Source organism: Diabrotica virgifera, chromosome 2, assembly GCF_917563875.1.
Source record: "Diabrotica virgifera virgifera chromosome 2, PGI_DIABVI_V3a".
In the NCBI taxonomy this organism is placed as follows: Eukaryota; Metazoa; Arthropoda; class Insecta; order Coleoptera; family Chrysomelidae; genus Diabrotica; species Diabrotica virgifera.
The window spans coordinates 13,282,588-13,306,067 of record NC_065444.1 but is presented as its reverse complement, the minus strand read 5'-3'; the positions used below and the strand labels follow the sequence as shown (position 1 = coordinate 13,306,067).

Here is a 23,480-nt window from a genome sequence, read left to right as displayed (position 1 = left end):
TGAAAATCACCACCTAATTAGCATTCCATATGAAATTAATAGTTACCGCCCTAGTTAATTTACTTATATTATACTGTTTATATGATCTATAAGATTTATTGGCAAGAAATGCTTATTAAAAAAAATTGGTTTTAAAATAAAAAAATTTTAATTTTGAAAAAAAATGCCTTGGTTTAAAATAACTTAAACATTAGTGATACTAAATATCTCAAAGAGTAAAAAATGTACATATCACATAAACAATACATAAGTAAATTAGGCGGTGATTTTTACATTTTTTTAACAAAAAAGAGACTTCATTTTGATGCTAACTAACTTTTGATGCTAGAAACGTTTATAAAAATACAAATAAAACTTTTTAGACATTTTATAACAGTTGTAAGTCATGAGTTTTTCCCGAAAAGTGCTTCGTTTTATGGTTATTTCATGTTAAAATATTCGATTTGTATTTTGACGAAGTAGAACCTGCTTTTCATTAAGGTGATACAGTAGCGATCAACAGGTAGCCAAAACGCGTTCCAAGATTGCGGCTGTAATTTTGAATATTTTTTCGAGATATTTGGCACACGTATTCGTAATATAATAAAGAATGGCGGTACAGAGCCGAATTTGAAAAATATATTAATATGTGGAAATTACTCTGTAATTAAATATAATATTAAAAAAACGAGCCTGTACCGCCATTAAGAAGAACAAAAAAATACACTTTCTTCAAATAAACTTTTTATCCGATGCCTAGATTTTGTGTCATTTTGGAACTACTAATGAAATACAAAATTTTAGTAGTTCCAAAATGACACAAAATCTAGGCATCGGATAAAAAAGTTCATTTGAAGAAAGTGTATTTTTTTGTTCTTCTTAATGGCGGTACAGGCTCGTTTTTTAAATATTGTATTTAATTACAGAGTAATTTCCACATATTCATATATTTTTCAAATTGGGCTCTGTACCGCCATTTTTTATTATATTACGAATACGTGTGCCAAATATCTCGAAAAAATATTCAAAATTACAGCCGCAATCTTGGAACGCGTTTTCGCTACCTGTTGATCGCTACTGTTTCCTCTTAACTACAACTCTACTTTTACAGGGTCTACAGACTTCATACATACACCATTGTTTTCACTTTTTTATACGCTATATTTTTGCTAAGAATATTTTTCGTTAAAATACTTTTTGAGTTTTTTTCTAAAACCGTCTAAAAACGTGACTTTTTTGTTGAAAAACGAACATAATATATTCACTTGCAAATAACTCAAACAGTATGTTAAGAAAAAATCTATAGAACAAAAACTAGCTTAGAATTACTCAGTTTATCCACTTTAGGACTTATTTTGAATGTATGTCTTTTCACATTATAAAAGTGGTTGTACTAACTCCCAAGGCAAAAGCACACGTCGGCACAATATCACTTTTTCTTTGACCTGTCAGCTATGTGCATACCCAATTTCATGTCAATCCAAGCGGTTGTTTAAAATTCGGAGGTTTTGCAATATTTACCGTGAGTGGATGGACTACAGATATATGTATATTAGATAAAAATTATAGTCTCAGCGAATCTTTGAAATATCTCCATTCCTTTGAAATGTTACATTTTTTAAGCCTTGAGGGAGTAGGCGCAAAATTATGACCAATGCTATTTAAATGCATTCAGTTTATTCGAATCCTGAGAAAATTAATAAGAATTTTGGAAAAATTTAAACGCAGAATGAAAGATTACATTATAACCGAGGGCGAAACTCTCTAAAAACTTTTATGTTTATATTGATAAGTGAAAGGGTGAAAAAAAAAGAAAATTTAGTGTGATTTTTTATTTCAAATATTTAATTCAAAAGAAATTTTTGTTTATTCTATTCTTTTTGACATGAGGCTGTATTTGATTTCTCTATGTCATTGTATGCTATTGGTTAGTTCCTATCATTTCAGCCGACGTACGTCACGATTGGATCAATAGGGCCGAACATACATAACTAAGGCCCTTTTGGCATGATGCTGTATTATTTTGAAGTCGATACAGCTTGAATATTTTTTTTTATTTTTTTACGTTCTATGTGATTAAAAAAATTAAGAATCACCGCAATTTTAGCCCACCACCCCCTTCCCCTTTCCCCACATCAAAAAATGTCAATTTTTCGATTTTATTTTTTTTTAAGTTGGTTTGCAATTAAATTATAAATTACAAAAAATTCACACGCACAGCTGAGGCTTTTACAAAACATATATTTTTATGGACCCGAAGGTCGAGTGTACATAACCTCAATGTTTTTTGTTTTTTTAATAGGTACGTATAACTTTTTTTGGCGATGGCTGCATGTCTAATTTTTTTGCGTTTTGTGAATTTTATCAAAATCTGTATTTCTGACTTTTTTCAGATTTATTCGTAAGGTGCGCCATCTTCAAAAATCCGGAAAACTGGTTTTTTCGGTAGTTTTTTGGGATTGTCTCCATTTTATATACTTCAAAATAGACTAACTCAAGGTTTTTTATAGGTTACGTATATATAATTTGAAATAACTGAGTTTTTAGGGATATTCAAAAATTGTGTAAAACACCTAAACCCCCCAAAAACTATGTTTTTTCAAATTCTTAAAAGTTTCTTAATTCTTTCGTACCCCATGAAGTTAAATTACAAAGCCATTAAAATATAACTAGAGGTGATTCATACCTACTTACCATCTCAATTGAATGCAATCATCGGCAAAGCCATCTTTTAGTGTCATTGTGTCATCCCCAAAAATCTACCTGGGTCTTAAAATGCAGGTATGCATACTTGTTCCGTTATAACTCTTATCTTTTAAAATTTTGTAGTAAAAGCATTTCTATAGCTATAGTGAGTTTATTGCCCTACCTCTTTATGTGGCTTAATGATTTGGATTGTAAACACAGATAAGAAAGGGTGTGATAGACCAGAGAAATTAGCAAATAAATGGCCTCTTTCGTGACATCCGTTGATACAGGTATCTAAGAACTGCTTATGGCATTAGGGTAAATTTAGTTACAACAGTATCCAATATAAAAATTATGCAAAAAATCAAACGTACTTTTTAACTTATAAACAATATATAAACAATTAAAGATCGCTATTTGATTGTAAATATTAAAGGTGGAGACCGGTATGCTGTATGGAAAGGTGATACAATTTTACTGAAGAGCATAGAAAATTCTTTAAAATGAGTGTTTGGAAAGTTCTTTTTGTTAATTTGTTGCTTAGTTATTGGGAAAATAGCTTCAAAAGTCGATTTTTTGAAAATAATTAATAACTTTTCTAAAAATACACTAAAAGCTTTATTTTCGCGTAAGTAAAGGAACAATATTAGAAGTATTCAGCCGTTAAAATTTCAAGAAGTTTTACCTAATAGTTATTGCAAAATTGAAATTGTTTATCCCAAAAAGCTTCTATCTACAGCGTTATTATGCATAAACTATTAGGTCAACATAAATTCTAAAGACATCAAACCAAAGAGAAAGGTTCAATTTATCAAATTAGATCAAGTCTTGAATAAAAAGTTTATAATAAATATTATAAATAATTATAAAATAATTTTGAAAAAGTAGTGTTATTTTAAGCTTATTCGCGAACTCAAGCGAGGGTGCTGCCGCTTATTTTGAACTAGAGGAATTGGGATGAAGATTTAAACAAAACATCCGTTAACCTATATATCAATGTCGATTGAATGCTTGTCTGGTGTGTTCATTTAATGAATGATTTATTTATATTAATTAATTACATCAATAAAAATATTAATTATATCAAAATGCATTATCCCAATTACATCGGCCATTTTCATGCAACTGCACTGCCACCTATAGTCGATTGAGTTCGCGAATAAACAATTAAAATAACAACCGCATTAACATGTGGGAATTAACTAATTTTGATGGGAAATAAGCCACAATTTTACTAAAAAAAATGGTTTTATTTTGACAACGACACCCGATTTGAGCGTCGAAACGTTAATAAAATCAGTTTTTTTAGTAAAATTGTGGCTTATTTCCCATCAAAACTAGTTAATTCCAAAAATGCCACAAGAAAATAGCTTCAGAACAACAACACGTAGGAAGTTAATTTTTTTTATTCGACATGTTGGTATTCTTATAGAAACTGAAACAAAAATTTAATGCCCTACAACCCTTAAAACCCGAGTTAGCCACTTTTTTCAAAAATTCACCGGGGCTTTGTTTATAAATATTAGAAAATTTGAAAAGCAACATTTAAACGAATGAAAGAGCATGTTTATACAAAAAAAAATTAAAACGATTCTTTTAAAAACGAGCCGTCCATGATGCGCCAAAAGTGAAGAGTTTAAAAGTAAAGCGATTCTTACCCTCTTGATTTTATTATCAAAAACTTAATTCACAACTACACATTTATAAAAGGCGCAATACCTCCGGTAAGATTTAGGTACAAAATTAACAAAACCCAAAAAAAAATATATAATACAATATTCCAGTTACCCGTCGTTTGTCACCATTAATCCCTTTATCCTAAAGATAAATAACAGTTTGTCGACGAAAATTCCATTCGATCAAATGTTCGTCGATGAATTGTCCATTCGATGAATTGTGCATTCGACCAACTGTTTGTCGACCAACTGTTGTCGACCAATTTTCCGTCGACGAAGTGTTCTCGACCAGCTTTCCGACACCGGATTTGGGTGTCATTGTATTCTGTTGGTTAATTCCTACCATTTTAGCCACCGTACGTCATGATTGGAAAAATAGCAGCGAATATACGTAACTAAGGCCCTTTCAATATTTTACTGTAATTGATTTTTCTGTGTCATTGTATTCTGTTGACTGATTCCTATCATTTGAGCCGCCGTACGACACGTTTGGACCAATGGGAGTGAAGATACGTAACTAATACCTAACAAGAGGTTTACTCAAACTTCTTTTTTGTACTTATACCACTCGGTAAAAGTACAAAAAAAAGTTTGGGTAAACTTTTGCACAACTGTGTAAATACTAACGAAAAATCTAAAATATTAAAAAAAATTAGTGGAATCCGTTAATCTGTTCTCGAAAAAATTAGCTATGAAAATGAGCATAATTTTCTATATCCCTAACTTTTGACGAGCAGTTTAGCTTAAATGGGGAAAAGCGGTAAGCTTAGACCAAACACCAGTAGGAGGCATTCAATTAATTGAGGAAAAAAATTAAATGGATAACAATATTTATTTCAGTTACACAAAAGGCATTGTCCCGCTAGAATGTTTGAAATCACAATTAATAGTCCTACAAAAAAGACAGGCGTTTAAAAGTGATAAGACCATTGAACAATAAGCCTGTGAGCTACCTTTTAAACACATTCTTAAAAATAATCCATAACACAATTAAAAAAAGGTTTGTTAAGAAATTCTTTTATAGACTTCAGAAATTCAACAACTTCTCCTGATTATGTTTAAAAAACGTACGGAATGCACTAAATGAAAAAAAAAAAAAAGAAAAAGATTTATCATACCGTTATACTATAATATATCCTTACGTTGAATATTTGATGCTTCCCTGTGGAGTATAAAACGGACAGTTGTGTTTTTCCCGTGATCTGCCTTGTTTAGTCTTCTTTGTCGTTTTATTCGTTAAATCCTATCCTCTTAAGTCACAGCGTCAGAAAGCAGTGGGTATATGCAGTGAACGGGAGGCCTATGTCGAACAGTGAACGTTGGGGCCCTTTCGCGTTTATCATATGTAGAGAAGTCGCTTGTCAAAAACTGGACGTATGTAATCGTATTCTATTTGTTAAATACTCTCACATAATATGTCATACCATGTGCGTTAATCCATTTTATTTCTACAATTTTAAAGTGTTATTACATGCCGTCATTTTCATTTGTCTACACCATCGTATTCTGCCAGTTAAATCCCATCGTTTCAGGCGCTGTACGTCACGATTGAACCAATAGGACCGAAGATACATAACTAAGGCCCTTTTGACCTGCTGCTTGTTTGATTTTTCTGTGTCATTGTCTTCTATGATGCCTAAGGCATATTTATGACATGTCTTATTTTTAAAGAAAACAAGTAATTGGACTTCGTAAGTCCTAGGTTTTCACCCAAAGTAATCGAAAGTAGAATTGGAAGTCGATATTTGAATTCTTCGTGTAACTTTGCGTGGATTGATATACAAATTTACTAATTTTGAGTCATTTTTACTAAACTGTTTACACAGAAATAACTCTAAAGATTCAAACCTTTCAATACGCTTCGATTTATGTGTTCGTATACTATTTCTGAGTCTATTGGGACCGTGCAAGTTCGGCAAAACGACACCTGGTTTCTACGCTCTGCAACTTTATTCGCACTTTTAATTATATTGGCCAATTATATTAGTCCTGGTTACTGGATAATTGTCAAGGCCATAATCCAAAAAAATAATAAGAAGAAAAAATAAGATTCAGGTTATGTTATTAAAACGTAAACAATTGTATGTAGTAAATAAAATTAGTTATTAAAATGCAGTACTGCAAGCAAAATACAATTAATTTAATTTGCCTTCATATAATAATTGCATATAATATCAATATTGCAGAGCAACATATAATTTTTCTTCTTCAATGACAGTAGGTATGAAATGTACGTCAATTTGACAATTTCAATGGACAATATGAATTATTTAAGAAAGTTGCAATATTTCTCCGCTATTCGCGCACGATCGTTTCTCGTATCCGTTCCAAGTACTTGCACACCGCGAATAATGGCATTTCCGGTTATAACTTTTTAAGCGGAAATTACGTAAAAACCAAAATTTTACATTTGTTCTCATCTTGCTAAGCCACGTTGAATAATATATCACTTATTCTCTTTCGGCAACTTTAAAATAGTAAATACTTACGGTTGCAACTCTAAAACCGGAACTCCGACGTCAAATTTCTCATCTTTAATAATACCATCCTTAAGTTAAAAGCTTTCATTCGACACCCGATTTGTCATTCTATCTGTATTAATAACGGAGGAGTTGTATTCGCGGATGGACAGACATACGGACAGACAGCCTAGGTAAAATTTTTCATCTTTAATACCATGCTTGAACTATAAGCTATCATTTGGCACCTCATTTGCCATTATACCTGGTATAATGACGGAGGATTTATACTCGCGGTCGGAGGGATCGACGGACAGACAGCCTAGGTCAAATTTTTCACCTTTAGTATCATCCTTGGATTATAAGCTTTCATTTGACACCTCATTTGTCATTCTACCTGGTATATTGACGGAGGAGCTATATTCGCGGTCGGACGGACCGACGGTCAGACAGCGTAAGTCAAATTTCTCACCTTTAGTACCATCCTTGGATTATAAGCTTTCATTTGACACCTCTTTTGTCATTCTACCTGGTATAGTAGAGGAGTTATATTCGCGGTCGGACGGACCGACGGACAGACAGCCCAAGTCAAATTTCTCACCTTTAATACCATCCTTGGATTATAAGCTTTCATTTGACATCTCATTTGTCATTCTACCTGGTATAATGACGGAGGAGCTATATTCGCGGTCGGACGGACAAACGGACAGACAGCCTAAGTCAAATTTCTCACTTTTAGTACCATCCTTGGATTATAAGCTTTCTTTTGACACCTCATTTTTCATTCTACCTGGTATAATGACGGAGGAGTTATATTCGCGGTCGGACGGACCGACGTCTCACCTTTAGTACCATACTTCGATTATAAGCTTTCATTTGACATCTCATTTGTCATTCTACCTGGTATAATGACGGAGGAGCTATATTCGGGGTCGGACTGACCGACGCGACGGACAGACAGCCTAAGTCAAATTTCTCACCTTTAGTACCATCTTTGGATTATAAGCTTTCATTTGACACCTCATTTGTCATTCTACCTGGTATATTGACGGAGGAGCTATATTCGCGGTCGGACGGACCGACGGTCAGACAGCGTAAGTCAAATTTCTCACCTTTAGTACCATCCTTGGATTATAAGCTTTCATTTGACACCTCTTTTGTCATTCTACCTGGTATAGTAGAGGAGTTATATTCGCGGTCGGACGGACCGACGGACAGACAGCCCAAGTTAAATTTCTCACCTTTAATACCATCCTTGGATTATAAGCTTTCATTTGACATCTCATTTGTCATTCTACCTGGTATAATGACGGAGGAGCTATATTCGCGGTCGGACGGACAGACGGACAGACAGCCTAAGTCAAATTTCTCACTTTTAGTACCATCCTTGGATTATAAGCTTTCTTTTGACACCTCATTTTTCATTCTACCTGGTATAATGACGGAGGAGTTATATTCGCGGTCGGACGGACCGACGTCTCACCTTTAGTACCATACTTCGATTATAAGCTTTCATTTGACATCTCATTTGTCATTCTACCTGGTATAATGACGGAGGAGCTATATTCGGGGTCGGACTGACCGACGCGACGGACAGACAGCCTAAGTCAAATTTCTCACCTTTAGTACCATCTTTGGTTATAAGCTTTCATTTGACACCTCATTTGTCATTCTACCTGGTATAATGACGGAGGAGTTATATTCGCGGTCGGACGGACCGACAGCCTAAGTCAAATGTCTCACCTTTAGTACCATCCTTGGATTATAAGCTTCTATTTGACACCTCATTTGTCATTCTACCTGGTATAATGACGGAGGAGCTATATTCGCGGTCGGTCGGACCGACGGACAGACAGCCTAAGTCAAATTTCTCACCTTTAGTACCATCCTTGGATTATAAGCTTTCATTTGACACCTCATTTGTCATTCTACCTGGTATAATGACGGAGGAGTTATATTTGCGGTCGGACAGACCGAAGGACAGAAAGTTTAAGTCAAATATCTCACCTTTAGTACCATCCTTGGATTATACGCTTTCATTTGACACCTCATTTGTCATTCTACCTGGTATAATGACGTAAGAGTTATATTCGCGGTCGGACAGACCGACGGACAGATAGTTTAGGTCAAATTTCTCACCTTTAGTACCATCCTTGGATTATAAGCTTTCACATTTTTTCAAAATTGGGTGAAAACAACTTGATGCCAGAATGATTTGTTGATGAAAATAATATATACATTCTCAAATTGCCTATTTTTCGTTGTGGATAATATTGTATTCAACAGTGATGCCAAATTTCTGATGCCAAAATGATTGATAATGAAAGTGGGATATACGTTTTCATGTATATAGCGGCAGCGACAAAACGGTAAAACACTGAACTAAATGTATATAATATTTTCACTGTGCCATCATTTTGAACTCAAACATTTTATGGAATAAACTTATATAAGTCAGTAAGGAATAAACAAAGAAAGCTGATATATTAAAGTAACATCAAGGAATCAAATCTCTAACTACAGAGTTGATTAGACTTCTGCTAACAAGTACAGGAAAAAAGTTATTAAGGTAGTGTAAAGTGGCATCGATATACAGATGCCACTTTGCAAGACGATGCCAAATTGATGGTAAATGCATAATGTATCGATGCCAAATTGATAGTAGGATTTATATATATATATATATATATATATATATATATATATATATGTTATCAAGCAGCTCGCGAGTAGCATTTGGTCTCTTAGAGACTGCTAAATTTGTTAGCATAGCCGTCCATGGTATTTTTAGTGTACGTCTGTGCAGCCACATTTCAAAGGTCTCCAAACAATTAATGATGGATATTTTTAATGTCCATGCTTCGACACTGTATAAGCCGACTGACCAAATGTAACATTTAAGTTGAAGCGCTTTCGAAGTTGAAGTTGCAAGATATTATTATAGAAGAATGAAATGGTGTGCGGGCTATCTCGATTCTACATTTTATCTCTTTATCTGGATCTAGTTGTTCAGTAATATGGCAATCAAGATATTTAAAACTGGGTACTCTTTGAATTATATGACCATCAACATATAACCGTGAATCTTGATGGGCCAAACGGCTAAACACCATGTATTTTATTTTGAACAGTTTATGTTTAAGCCAAACTCTCTTCCAACTTCCAACTGTATCAATGGCGTTTAAAAGGCATTGTAATCCATTCATGTCATCACTTAAAATAACTGTATCGTCTGCATATCTGGTTGTATTTATCAGAATTCCATTAACTTTTACGCCCCATTCCAAATTTTAAATATTCTATCTGAATATAAATTGAACAACAGTGGTGACAGTATACAACCCTGTCTGACGCCTCTTTGTATTTTACATATTTCTGTTGATTTTCCATTTATGCAAGCCGTCGCTGTTTGGCTATCAACCCCTATCAAATAACATATATACCTATTGACTATCAAATTACAAATACCTTAATAATTATCGGGCGCGCGACTTTTCCCCAACACGACTCTACCTTGTCGGCAGAGTCTACGAGAAGCGTACGGTAAATTCGCGATGAAAAACAAAGTAGCTGACCTCTGGTGGAATAAATTTAAACTACTATAAGTGGTGTAAACAAACCAGAAAATTGTTGATCTCAATGGAATTTGGTCACTATTAAGAAATTTTTAGTAAATTTCAGCATTATGAGTACATCAAAATATTTTAAATCAAATCGGTATTGTTCTATTCCTCAATTGAATGTTTGTTTAATGCCATTTATATCGGCCATTTTCTTGCATTCGACCTGCCCTCTATATTCCGTTTCAATCGCGAATTGAAGCTGTAATTACAAAGAAAGAAATATGTATGTTTTTGTACTCACTTTATAACGCTTAAAGAATTACGGGATCTGGATTTCAATACATATTTTTTTTTTAAATTCTCGTATCAAAGTTACGCGTTAAGTTAGTCGTATTGATGACAGTTGGGGAAACGTCCGCGACCCATAATTATCGTATACGCTGTGAGCTCGTAGGTAGAGGGGATAATTAAAAATTCGCGAGCGCAAGTAGTGACAAGTCTGTAAACCTTTACCGGAAATTGGACGTTCTGCATTAAGAGTTGCATATAGCTTTTAAATGTCTCAGCAAAGTTGTATTAAAGAGTGTCGAAATCAGTGATATGGGAGAGAGAAATCATCACTGGTCGAAATACTGGTTACAATAGTAACTGTGTATTCTACAACTTTCGTGTCGCTAAGCATAAGGTGATTCAACGACAAAAATGGATTTATGCAATTAGAAAAAAGTAAGTAAACACAATTTTACGTTTACGCTGTTAATTAATTAATTATTTAGGTGTAATAAATGCATAAGTTAATATTTAAGAAGTATTATACTATATTTAAATTAAATTATTTTACTTTTTTGCAGAATAATTTTTTTCTAATATTAGTTGTCAACATAAACGTCAAAATGATAAGCAAAATCTTAAAAATAGGTAATCATAATGAATAATAAATTCTGTACTTACTGATATTAATTATCGATTACAGTCCAATTACTTCTTTACGTTGTAAATATTACACGTTAAGAATTAAATAATAAAAGACTAAGGGCCGGTTGTTCGAACGCTAATCAACAATGATCATTATCAAATAATTAATTATTGTCAATGTCAATTGTTAAAACATAATTAATTACAATTCTGAGACTATAATCAATTAATATAACAATAATTATTAACATAATTAATAATAAATCTCATAATTGTAATTAATTATGTTTTCAGCAACCCAAACAAAGTTGACATTGACAGTTTTGGTGACAGTAATTAAATATTTAATAATGATCATTGTTGATTAGCGTTCGAACAACCGGCCCTAAGTTTTTCAACCTAATAAAAATATTTGTAAATTAAATATTTTTAAAAGAATTTTAATTGAAAAACTTATTGGCCCATAAGTTTGAAACAACTATTATTTGCTTTTCTACTATTCTCTTTAAAATTCCGGCCGAAATAGGAACACTAGTCAACCGTTAGATGGCGATACCAGCCATACCAGCGAAACTCGCAGAGGATAGGCAACACTTTTTTCTTTCCAGATAAATTTCCGGTAAAAGTTATACTAGTAATACTGAAGGTAGGTGGCGATACCAGCGAAGCTCGGAGCGTATACGCTGTGAGTTTCGCTGGTGTCGCTCCTAGCGGACTACTAATTCAACTTTCACCGGTAATTTTTAAATTTATTATTTAATTGTTTTGGCTTAATATTTACAACGCAAAAAAGTAATTAAATTGTAATCGATTTTTTTAAGATTTTGCTAATCATTTTGACGTTCTATTGACAAAATATGAATTTCTTACTTCGGATACTTTCACAATTATCGTGTAGATGGCGCTAAGATTAATAGATTAATAGAACATTAAAAAAACTTAAATTCAGTATTTAAAACGTAAGTATATTTAAGGTAAAAATATATACCACAGCTTTGACCAACTAATATTTTTTATAATTAATGTTTTTAATTTTAATTTTAAATTAATCACTTTGACATTTATGTCAAATTTCCGGTAAAGGTTTACAGAGTTGTCACTACTGGCGCTCGCGAATTTGTAAATATCCCCTCTATGTACGAGCTCACAGCGTATACCGCTTTATAAAATAAACAATTTGCTAACCGTAAAAGAACTCAAATGCCGGTGTAACGCAGCGCCTTAAAATAAAAAACCTGTTCTCGAATTAGCTGGCAGGTGACGATGTGCGATAACGCCAAATTCCAGAAAAATACCGATAAAGAAGTTCTCGAACGTTACTCACCAAGTGATTAATTTGAGACCAGGGCCTCATTTACAGCGTTGTGAATCATAACAGTATATATTGGTAAACAACATAACAGTATATATTGGTAAACAAATAAACCAATGTAAATCATTAATATTAACTTAATTATCTAGGAATCTATGAATAATCCAAGCTGTTTCACTGATAACTTTTCTCGAAAGGAGTATTTAATATTTATAAGAAAAAAATCTCTGAAGTTATTGATTCCTAACAATAGGCCTGGATCCCGCGTACCAAAAAAAAAATTTGATTAATTGCAAGCTGAAAATTTGTTAATACCTTAACGGTGTCTAGTCAGACAAACTATGGGGAACTATGGGAAACGTCAGATTACGAAAACGCCCCATGTATTTTGTCGGACAGAACTTCCAATTGATTTGTTTGTTACCGTTTCATTAAATTCTTATGCAAAAATCAGACTGCTATTTATCAACAACATGATTCCTGTCATTTGACATGTTCTTCGTGTTCCACTCATTAAAATGCCCAGTTGGTGATAAACACCAGTCTGATTTTTGCATGAAATGGTAACAAATCAATTGGAAGTTCTGTCCGACAAAATAACAACGTTTTGGTAGTCTGACGTTTCAAATTTTTAACCTGTTCCACAATTAAAACTTCCCCTGTTCCAGTGTTCCCATACATCAAAGTTTGTCCGACTAGACACCGTTAAGCTATTAACAAATTTTCAGCTTGCTATTAATCAACTTGTTTTTGGTACGCGGGATCCAGATCTACAATATTAGCTTCAGAATCCAGGTCCAGGTAACATCCATGCCACTTGGCTGGTACAACTTAAATAATCCATTTAGTTACACAGTACTACTGACGCAACTTATGCGTCATCGGTACCTTTGGTAAAACCTTTGTGACGCTACTCATGCGTCATGGGCACCGAACGTGTTAAGTAGCATGTCGCATACGAGTATTTGAATATGACCATCACAAAAGAAGGAATTGTGGACAAGATGATAGAGGAAAGAAACAACGAATGAAGGCATTCTCAACGGTACGCAACTTAACCTAACCTTGATCAACGGTATACAGCAGGAAAATCTAAATTAGAGAGAGTAATTAACAACAAATAAGAGAAATTATGAAGGTACAACACACATGATTAGATGATATTGTAACCCAACAACTTAAATGGTACAAATATGTTCAGAGTATCACCAATGATTGGTTAGAGTAGATTAGTAAACTCTTTCTTGTCCCCTAAATGGACAAAACTATGAATGAGCAACTTGAGACGAATTGTAATCTTCTCCTCCAAATGATGATGATGTCTTTACAAGGTCAATAATATGAATGCGAATTTTTCTTTGGAGCTCTAAGAGCTATAAGAAAATCTATAATTTATAGAATTTAAATTTTTTAGCTAAATGATACATACCTAAAGTCTGACGACCAGTAAATGTTTTTTCTAATTTAAGATTATGTACAATACTGACAGGTTTGTTTAGTGGACATTTGAAGAAAATCTGGACTTTAAGAGGAAACTCTCCCCAACCTCGTCTAGATAGATGAAACGGGGATTCCCTAAAATAAAAATGTATTTACCCTGTTTGTAAGATAAATATGACGAAAAAGATATTGTATTGCTTTATTAAACAGTTAACAGTTAATTTTAGTTTATTCCTTACCTAACTTCAACAACATCATGCGGCCTATAAGAAGAATGCAAGTGAAACACTACTTTATCTACAATGTGTGATATATCCGGATTGTCTTTCTCCCCTCTTACATACATCATCCACTTATGTGTCGTGTTATCTTCTAAAGACTGAATCCATTTGGATACATTACCGATCACCAACCTATGCCTTGTCTTCTTTCTATTCTTTGAGAACGTCTGATCACAATCACTGTTATTGTGTGGATTTGGGGTTGAAGTTTTAATGTCTAATTTAGGTCTTTTAGCTTCCGACGTCTGAGACTTAGAACCTATTTTATCACAGCTTTTTGAGGCAACTCTACGTTTGCCTTTTACGGAACAGAGTATATCCAAACTGGGGTTGCTTCCCAACAGTTTTTTAATTGCAGGATGAATTCTGTTTTGTTTGTCAAAACCTGAAAATAAGTAAGCCAATTAACGAATAAATACAACATTGAAAACTAAATCACAAGTTTGTTGTTGTTGTACCAACGCTTTACCATGGATGTGAATTAATTCTTGAGAAATGTTTCCTCAGAAATAAATCTACAGAAAAAATCATCCAAACTGATTTGAGACATCTAATGAAAGGCCGTATGAAGCTGGTTTTGTTGAATATAGGATGATAGCACGACGGTACTTTAGTGATAAGCAGACATACAATTTCAATACTGTATAACACTCTATAAGAAGTAGTCACTTCTGTCTCAAGTGCCACGTGCCATTATTTATTGTCTTTTGTTTTTGAAATCTGTATATCCACAATAAAAACAAATTAGAGGGAGTCAGAAAAAATTTGAGTATCGGAAGAAATTGGAGAAGGGTGCCAGAAAAATAAGAAGGACAAAGAAGTCAGAAAAAAAAATAGGAGGGTCAGAAAAAAAAAGTAAATCATAAAAATTTTTAGGGGGATACGATAAAATAGGAGGAACTAAAAAAATTGAGTACAGTGACTGTAGGGGCAATTGATTATATCCCCCGACACATGGCGACAGGTAAAATCACTAGTAGTCCAGGAACCGAAGCTTTTCACCTTGCAATTTTTACAGAATGGATTGATTTGCGTGAAAATTTGAGAATAAGTAATGGATAGTCCAAGGATCAAAATCTATATGATGCCGAAAGGCGCTTTTACCATGGGGGGTGGTTACCATGTCTTAGTTTACCAATCTCGGGGGTGGAAATTTTTGAAGTTATACTTTTTTAAGCGCGATTGAGATTGAGGGTGAATTTATATTAATCTGCGCGCATGCGTACACCGACAGTATGGTATTAGTCGTTATACGGGCTCTGATTGGGTGTTGAAATGATCTGTCAATAATAAATAATTGTTCAATATGAAGGTAAACAAATGTATAATATATTAGTTTTATTGTTGTGAGGACAGAAACAAAAAAGTTTATAATTGTAGTGACTTTTAAATAGTTTTTAAAGCAACAGGTACGTAATAATTGTAAATGTATCATAGGTACCTACCAAAATACATAGTATGTAATACTTTTATTTACATAATTTGATTACCATCAAAATTTCTATCAATATCCACCTAATATATTGTTTTCTTACTCTATGTTTTGTTGTATTTTTTCAATTCTAAATCATTTCAATTCAAAATCAAAATAATTTGATTTAATTCAAAAATGTCAAAAGTTTAATCCGTTTAGTTAGTCGATCTTCGCACATAATGACACATTGTCTCCGTGGCGAAGCGTTTAATGCGAATGAACCCCAATACAACGCCAATACCAACCGCGCTGATAAGTTGGTTCGAATCCCAATAGAAACTTTTTTTTTATACATTTTATGATTGTAAGTATATTTATTATATAATTTTATTTTCAGAAAATATGTATTTAGTTAAAAAATTTTCCGACAATTAATGTTCAGAAATCATTTGTGGCATTTTTAATGTGTTTGTGTTGTTTTATTCTTTTATTATTTTAATTTTTGGCACTGTTTTAATAAAAATGTTTGAGAAGTAGTAAGTATAAATTAGTTTAATATTTAAATAAAATATAAATAAAAATATAAATATAAATAGAAGTATAACTTCTTACGTGCGTACAAAGTACACACACATTCTTTTTTTATTATATTTTGACCGCAAAAGTTGATAAAAACATTAATTCTAAGCAAAAAATGTTCTATACATTTTTTTGATAAAATTAATAGTTTTCGATTTATTCGCTATCGAAAATGTTAGTTTTATATCGAAAAAATCAATGTTTTTCGATAATACTCATTTACGATTCACTCAATTTTTGCTGTAAAAAAATTTTTTTCAAACCAAGTTCTTGAGAATCAAATACCCTACAATTTCATATTTAAACATTTTTTCGTATCTCTGATGCTAATCTTTCTATTCTGAATAAAATGGCATTTTTTACCAAACTACAAAAATTCGTTTTTTGCTTTTAACTTCAGTTTTTTTAAAACCAATCATTCTAAGCCAGTCAAACTTCTATAATCTATTAATAATACATAAATAAAGAAGAATGAATAAGGTCAATGACTAGAAACACCGCTAACATACATTATTATGCTTCCAATTGGATTTCTCCTTTTTTTGTTCAAAAAATATATTGATTTTTTAACCGTAACTTTTTTATTTTTTATCTTAGAAAGTTTAAAAAATAATTTTGTAGGTTTTTACAAGATCTGTAAATCTATTAATATAAAGTCTATATATTAGTAGCAAAAAGAGGTGACTTTGAAAGGGTTGGTAAAGATGGTTTTTGCATGTTATTACAATTTTTAATTGTCAATAGCTCACTCAATTTTGCCGTGGAAAAAATTTTTTCAAACAAGGTTCTTGGGAATTAAATAAGCTACAATTTCATATTTAAACATTTTTTCGTATCTCTGATTCTAATCTTTCTATTCTGAAGATAAAGCCATTTTTTTCCAAACTACAAAAATTTGTCATTCGCTTTTAACTCCATTTTTTTTAAACTAATTATAAGCCGGTCAAACTTCTAGATCCTATTAATAATTCATAAGTAAAGTAGACCAAATAAGGTCAATGACTAATTTTAATTAGGGTTGTGATTAGAAGGTTGCTTCCGAGCACTTTTTCCCTGAAAAAAAAAGGGACTGACATTATTTTCATTATAAGTCACTTAATTTTTGAGCTAGAGAAAAATGCATAGTTTTTCCGTCTTTTAACTTTGAAAATACAATATTTAGCATTTGACGAAGAAGAGCTAATATAATAAAGTATAGCTTGATTACTATTGGTCTTAAAGAAAATTAAAAAAGACGGTTTTGTTTATTTTTTTAAAAGGTAGATTTTTGTTAAGTAAAGTTGTTTTGATAAAACGAAAACTTTTGGAGTTATTACCAGAAAACTTATTTAAAACATTTATTTTTTCGATATAAAACTATCACTTTCGATAGCGAATAAATCGAAAACTGTTAATTTTATCACAAAAATGTATAGAACGTTTTTTGCTCATAATGAATGTTTTTACCAAATTTTGTGGTCAAAATATAATAAAAAATTTCCACCCCCAAGATGGGGTGGCAACCACCCCCATGGTAAAAGCGCCTTTCGGCATGATATAGATTTTGAACCTTGGACTATCCACTACTTATTCTCAAATTTTCAAGCAAATCGATAAATTCTGTAAAAATTGCGAGGTTTTGTCCTATTTTAAGCTTCATTACTTGGACTATAGTACATATAATAAAATCTTAAACTTACCTGCAGTTACAGTTTCATCATCAGGAGATACTTCTAAATTATTTTTCTTGTAGTAAGAGTTTACTAAAGCATAACGCACTACATGTAATAATTTTTGCGCTCTGAAAATTTTGTCTTCAAGTTCTTCTAACTGCTTTTCCCTAGATGATAATTCCTCATCAAATATGTCATTGAGAGTTTTGGTAAGTATTTCCTCTGTTAATTGAGTTTCTGAAAAAAAGCAAAATAAATAAGTCATACAGACACTCCATAAAATTCCAGTTTATTGGAAACCAGGAAACCATGCTGACCAGTGACAAGGAAACCATGGAAACCAAGTTTTCATGCAGGAAACCGTGCTGAGCAGTATGAAGCTGATTCTTCAGATTAACTGTCAAATAATCAGTCACTAAGCAGCTTTGAAAATTACAGGAATAACAGAAAAAATTGTAATGGAAAGATAATTATAGTACATTCACTCGGAAGAAATGTAGATTGTCAACACAAGGAACGCATGATCAATTCATTCACACTCTCTAGAGGTGCTGAAGAGACTTGTTACATAATCACTAATATTGTAATTAATTGTATACAAAAGCGTAACGAAAGTAACAAGTAGGTATGGTACGTTTAGCAGTAAATGGTTGACTTCAATGGTCAATACTTGCACTGGTACTTCAATAGTATAAAAGGCCCGGTTTCAGGTAAAATTTAAACATGTTTGAATGTTTGTTTTTCTATAATCTTAGCAATTAAAATAGATTTAATTTATTTTAAAACTCATTTGAAAACATTAATTTCAGGTATATAAGGCAAAGGCAAATATTTTACATCCGTTTTTTTGTTTTTGTCGTCGTAATTATTGTAAATTTTGTGGATTCTTTGCTTTATTATATAGGAGTACCGTCTAGTCAGTGTTAATTGTCAAAAGACCAACTCTGTCTACCTCAGTTGCTTATCACTCCGGGTGGGTCTTAACAATGGGCCAGGTCAGATAAATTCAATAACATTTACGACCGCACTAATTTAAGTGAACCATTTACTGCTAAACAAACCATACTCACAAGTAAGAACAATCAACACCTCTACTCACTTGTTCTGTGCATGTACATACATATTTACAAATTACATTTCTGTCAAGTAAATATACTATAGAAATCAATTTATTTATCACCACATTTGTGTATGGGCTTAACAAAGGTTCTCTTAATTTGTGATGACCTCCCACACTACATAAAGAGAGTGAATTCTTTAAAAACAAGTTACGTATTCTATCTGGACCAGGATCTTTATTGGTATTACGATACCATAAGCATACTAGAATATGTCACAAATTTTAAGTAATAGTTAAGTAGTGAATATGGCTGTGACTGATATCAGGTCTATGACTCCAATGGTCTAGGTAGGAAAAAGAAGGATTATGTCCCATGTAGACAATGAAAACAAAAATTGGAGAGAAAACACTTAACCCTCCAGCGAACAGGAGAAATAAAATTACATTGTATTTCTATACGGGTCAATCCTGATGTAGAGAAGCAGATTAAAAAAAGTAAATAAATATAGGTATGACATGCAGGAGCTTGACGAAAATGCGAAAGAAAAAGGTTGGCCGTCAACGTAGATAAAACTAAAGCCCTAATACAAGCAAAGAACCAACGAAACTTGCAGAATTTAACAATAGACGACGCTAATATAAAAATAGTAGAACAGCTCACATACTTGGGTGTACAAATAACTGAGAAAGGCAGCGAGGAGGAAGAAATACGGAAACAGATAATGCTTGCTAACAAAGCACACTTCTCTCTGTCACAAGTGTTTGGATCCAAAGACATACATAGGAAAGTAAAGTTTAAAAAATATTTATCATCAAACCGCCAATAGCAATATATGGTGTAGAAATGTGGATCATGACTGAAAAAACAATAAACTGTATTAAGAGGATGGGTACGTATTTTCGGCTGCAATGCTATTCAAATGAGGATTCATTTTTTTCGAATCCTGAGAGAACTAATAAGTATTTTTAAAAAATTTAAACGCAGAATGAAAGATTACGTTATTATCGAGGGCCGAAAGTCCCTGAGAACTTGTATAATGTTTCTTTTAATAAGTTACAGGGGTGAAAAACTAAGACAAAATTTAGTGTGACATTTAATTTAAAATATCTCATTTAAAATAAACTTTTTATTTATTCTACGGGACTTTCGGCCCTCGGTAATAATATAGTCTTTCATTCTGCATTTAAATTTTTCAAAAATATTTATTGGTTTTTTCAGGATTCGTAAAAAATGAACACAATGTCCGTGGTAATATTTCCAAATATATCTTTGTCATACAACGCACTCAGTCGAATAGAATATTGTCAGCATACTGTCAGTCAGACAGTGACAATCAGTGACAATTTTAAATATTTGACATGGCATCGGGAATTTGTTGATTATGTTAATTAAATAATATTGATATTTAGGGCCGGTTGTTCGAACGTTAATCAACAATTATCATTATCAAATATTTAATTACTGTCACCAAACTGTCAATGTCAACTTTGTTTGGGTTGCTGAAAACATAATTAATTAAAATTATGAGATATAGGGCCGGTTGTTCGAACGCTAATCAACAATGATCATTATCAAATAATTAATTACTGTCAATGTCAACTTTGTTTGGGTTGTTAAAAAGTCTGTGGAGTCTATAATCAATTAATATAACAATAATTATTAACATAATTAATAATAAATCTCATAATTGTAATTAATTATGTTTTCAGCAACCCAAACAAAGTTGACATTGGCAGTTTTGGTGACAGTAATTAAATATTTGATAATGATCATTGTTGATTAGCGTTCGAACAACCGGCCCTTATTATCAATTATGTTAATAATTATTGTTATATTAATTGATTATAGTCTCAGAATTGTAATCAATTATGTTTTTAGCAACCCAACCAAAGTTGACATTGACAGTTTTGACAGTAATTAAATATTTGATAGTGATCATTGTCGATTAGCGTTCGAACAACCGACCCTAAGGGCCGGTTGTTCGAACGCTAATCAACATTGATCACTATCAAATACTTAATTACTGTCACAACTGTCAATGTCAACTTTGGTTGGGTCGCCGAAAACATAATTATTGGTGACAATTATGAAATTAGTTAATCAATTATGTTAACAATTGTTATGTAAATTGACTAACTGATCTCATAATTATAATTAAATATGTTTTCAGCAACCCAACCAAAGTTGACATTGACAGTTGTGACAGTAATTAAATATTTGATAGTGATCAATGTTGATTAGCGTTCGAACAACCGGCCCATAGTGTATTTGATAAATAATTGATTTAAGACGTGAACTTAATAAAAAGTTATTTATTGTGTATTATTTGTGGAAGATCCAAGCAGAGAATACATCAGGATAATATATATTCTGTGATCCAAGTATTTTGTTGTTAAAGATATTCAAAATTATAAGCGTTCCATAGTATTAACAATATATTATTAAAAAATCACTTTTCCTCTATTCTCGATTGAGTATTAGTTTTTGTTGTAGGTACATATAAATTATTACAATCACTGAATACATAGTTAGTGAAAAAATTATCACATTTATTAACTGAATTAATAATTTGCAATTATAAAAATAACAGTTATCCAAGAACATTCAAAAGCCATCTCTTTAAATTAATGATGACACTTTCAAGTAGAATGACATTCTAGTAATGTTTACATATCCATACCAGTGTGAATTTTACTACACGTAATTTGCCGTGTAAAGAAAGAAAAGGTAGGGATACCCGTAAAATATTTGTAAATTATGTACCGATGGCCTTAATACTTTTGAAAGTATTCAGAAAGGATACTTCAGAAGGATATTAAGGAGGATAGTGGGACCCATTTGCTACAATGCTATATGGAGAATAAGGTTCAACCACGAGTTACACCAATACTACAGAGAACCTTCTATAGCAAATTATGCAAAAATAAAAAGATTGTGCTGGGCAGGCATAGGAGAGAGAAAGAGAGATGGCATGCAGGTATAAAAACATTTTGACTATATATAAAAAGTAAAGAATGCGCTGATAAAGATAGATTAACAATAAAGACTAACAAAAACTAGGAAAAGTAGAAGAAAACTTAATTAATGACACTGGTAGAAATAGCGAATATTGAAGATAACGAATATTGAATTGAGAAAAATATATGAAGTGAAATAAACCTATGTAAAATAAGAATTTAAATGTTTGAATAAAACACATAAACTGTGATTTTTTTTAATAAACTAATAAATTTAAGTACTAGAAAGAAAATAAAATAAACATAAAATGAAGAAACATACAAACATTTTACTAACCACTGTATATAAATAATATTAGAATAACAAGAGAGTCAAAGTATGCTGTTAAATTTCAAATTGATCATTTAAAATCAATTTTAAACAAAAAATTTAAATTGTCAATAATCATTAAGTTTACTGTAATTAAGTATAATTGACACCCTGATTAAAAAATTAAAACAAATGCCCAATTTTGTGTAAATTACAAAGAGTAAGTTCGGTTTCTGACATGAAAATACAAATAATTTTATCAAAACATTGTTCTAAATACAATCATGTATACAAATATTGAATAATTCCGCCTTTATGGGAACAAATACACAAAAAATTAGACGTAGCTAAAAGTTAAAAATTTAATTTTACAATGCACGTACCTGCTTTATTTTTCTCTTCTTTAGTTCGCAAAGCTTTGCTATTGGCTGCATAGTCGGGATCAATCTCCATATTTTCTTTTTTATATTCAATTTTTAAAAATTAAAATACCTTATTACACATTTTACCTAACCTCAAAAATAAAAATCAATGATGTATGTCTGATAAGTTGGTTTTTGTTTGTTCCTATAAATCATCGATCCCATATAGTCGACCAGTGGAGTTTCTGGTATGTTTTGTGACGTAGTTGGGCACGATTTAGCAGGACGTTTATTTATTAACAGTTCTTAAGTCTAGTTTCAAATACAAAGTAATTTTTGTAATGAGTAATGAGCAACTTTCACTGCATAAAATAATACTGTTATGTAAAACAAAAGTGTTCCTTCTTCTTGTAATACCGATTATATACTGATTTCTGATTTTGTCTTGTCTTCTACCTGCTTGATTACTGTTAATTGTTTATTTTTAGTTTTTAATAGCCAAGTGGTATCTTTAGACAAATTTAGCTACCTGTACAAAATCATTAGACCATTCGGAGAAATTCAACAAGAACAAAGATTGAAATATTGGTAGGAAATTGATAAGAACTCTCAACAATTAGTAATATTTTAATTATGTACGAATATTTAACTAATGCCTGACCGGGATTAAATTTCAATTTTTTTTTAGGCATAACTTATATGTGTTGAACAAGCTTTTTGTATCTTTGGATGAACTAATAAGATTAGAAGCATTTGAGATGTGGCTATATCGGAGAATTCTTAAAATCTCGTTGACTGACCGGGTCACAAATGAGGAAATCCTCAGAAGAAT

At 32.0% G+C, this 23,480-nt stretch overlaps 1 protein-coding gene across 1 annotated transcript in view; it reads right to left on the bottom strand.

Annotated features, from left to right (window-relative positions):
- The window catches only part of LOC126879441 (uncharacterized), a 65,060-nt gene extending 42,054 nt beyond the window's left edge, over positions 1–23,006 (bottom strand). The window contains exons 1-4 of the mRNA XM_050642455.1: positions 22,670–23,006; positions 17,986–18,195; positions 14,272–14,698; positions 14,022–14,167 (exon numbers count right to left, since the gene is read on the bottom strand). Coding sequence (XP_050498412.1) covers positions 14,022–14,167; positions 14,272–14,698; positions 17,986–18,195; positions 22,670–22,739 — 853 coding nt within the window. The 5' untranslated portion in view covers positions 22,740–23,006. The remainder of the gene's footprint in view (positions 1–14,021; positions 14,168–14,271; positions 14,699–17,985; positions 18,196–22,669) is intronic.
- Between the last annotated feature and the right edge of the window lie 474 nt (positions 23,007–23,480).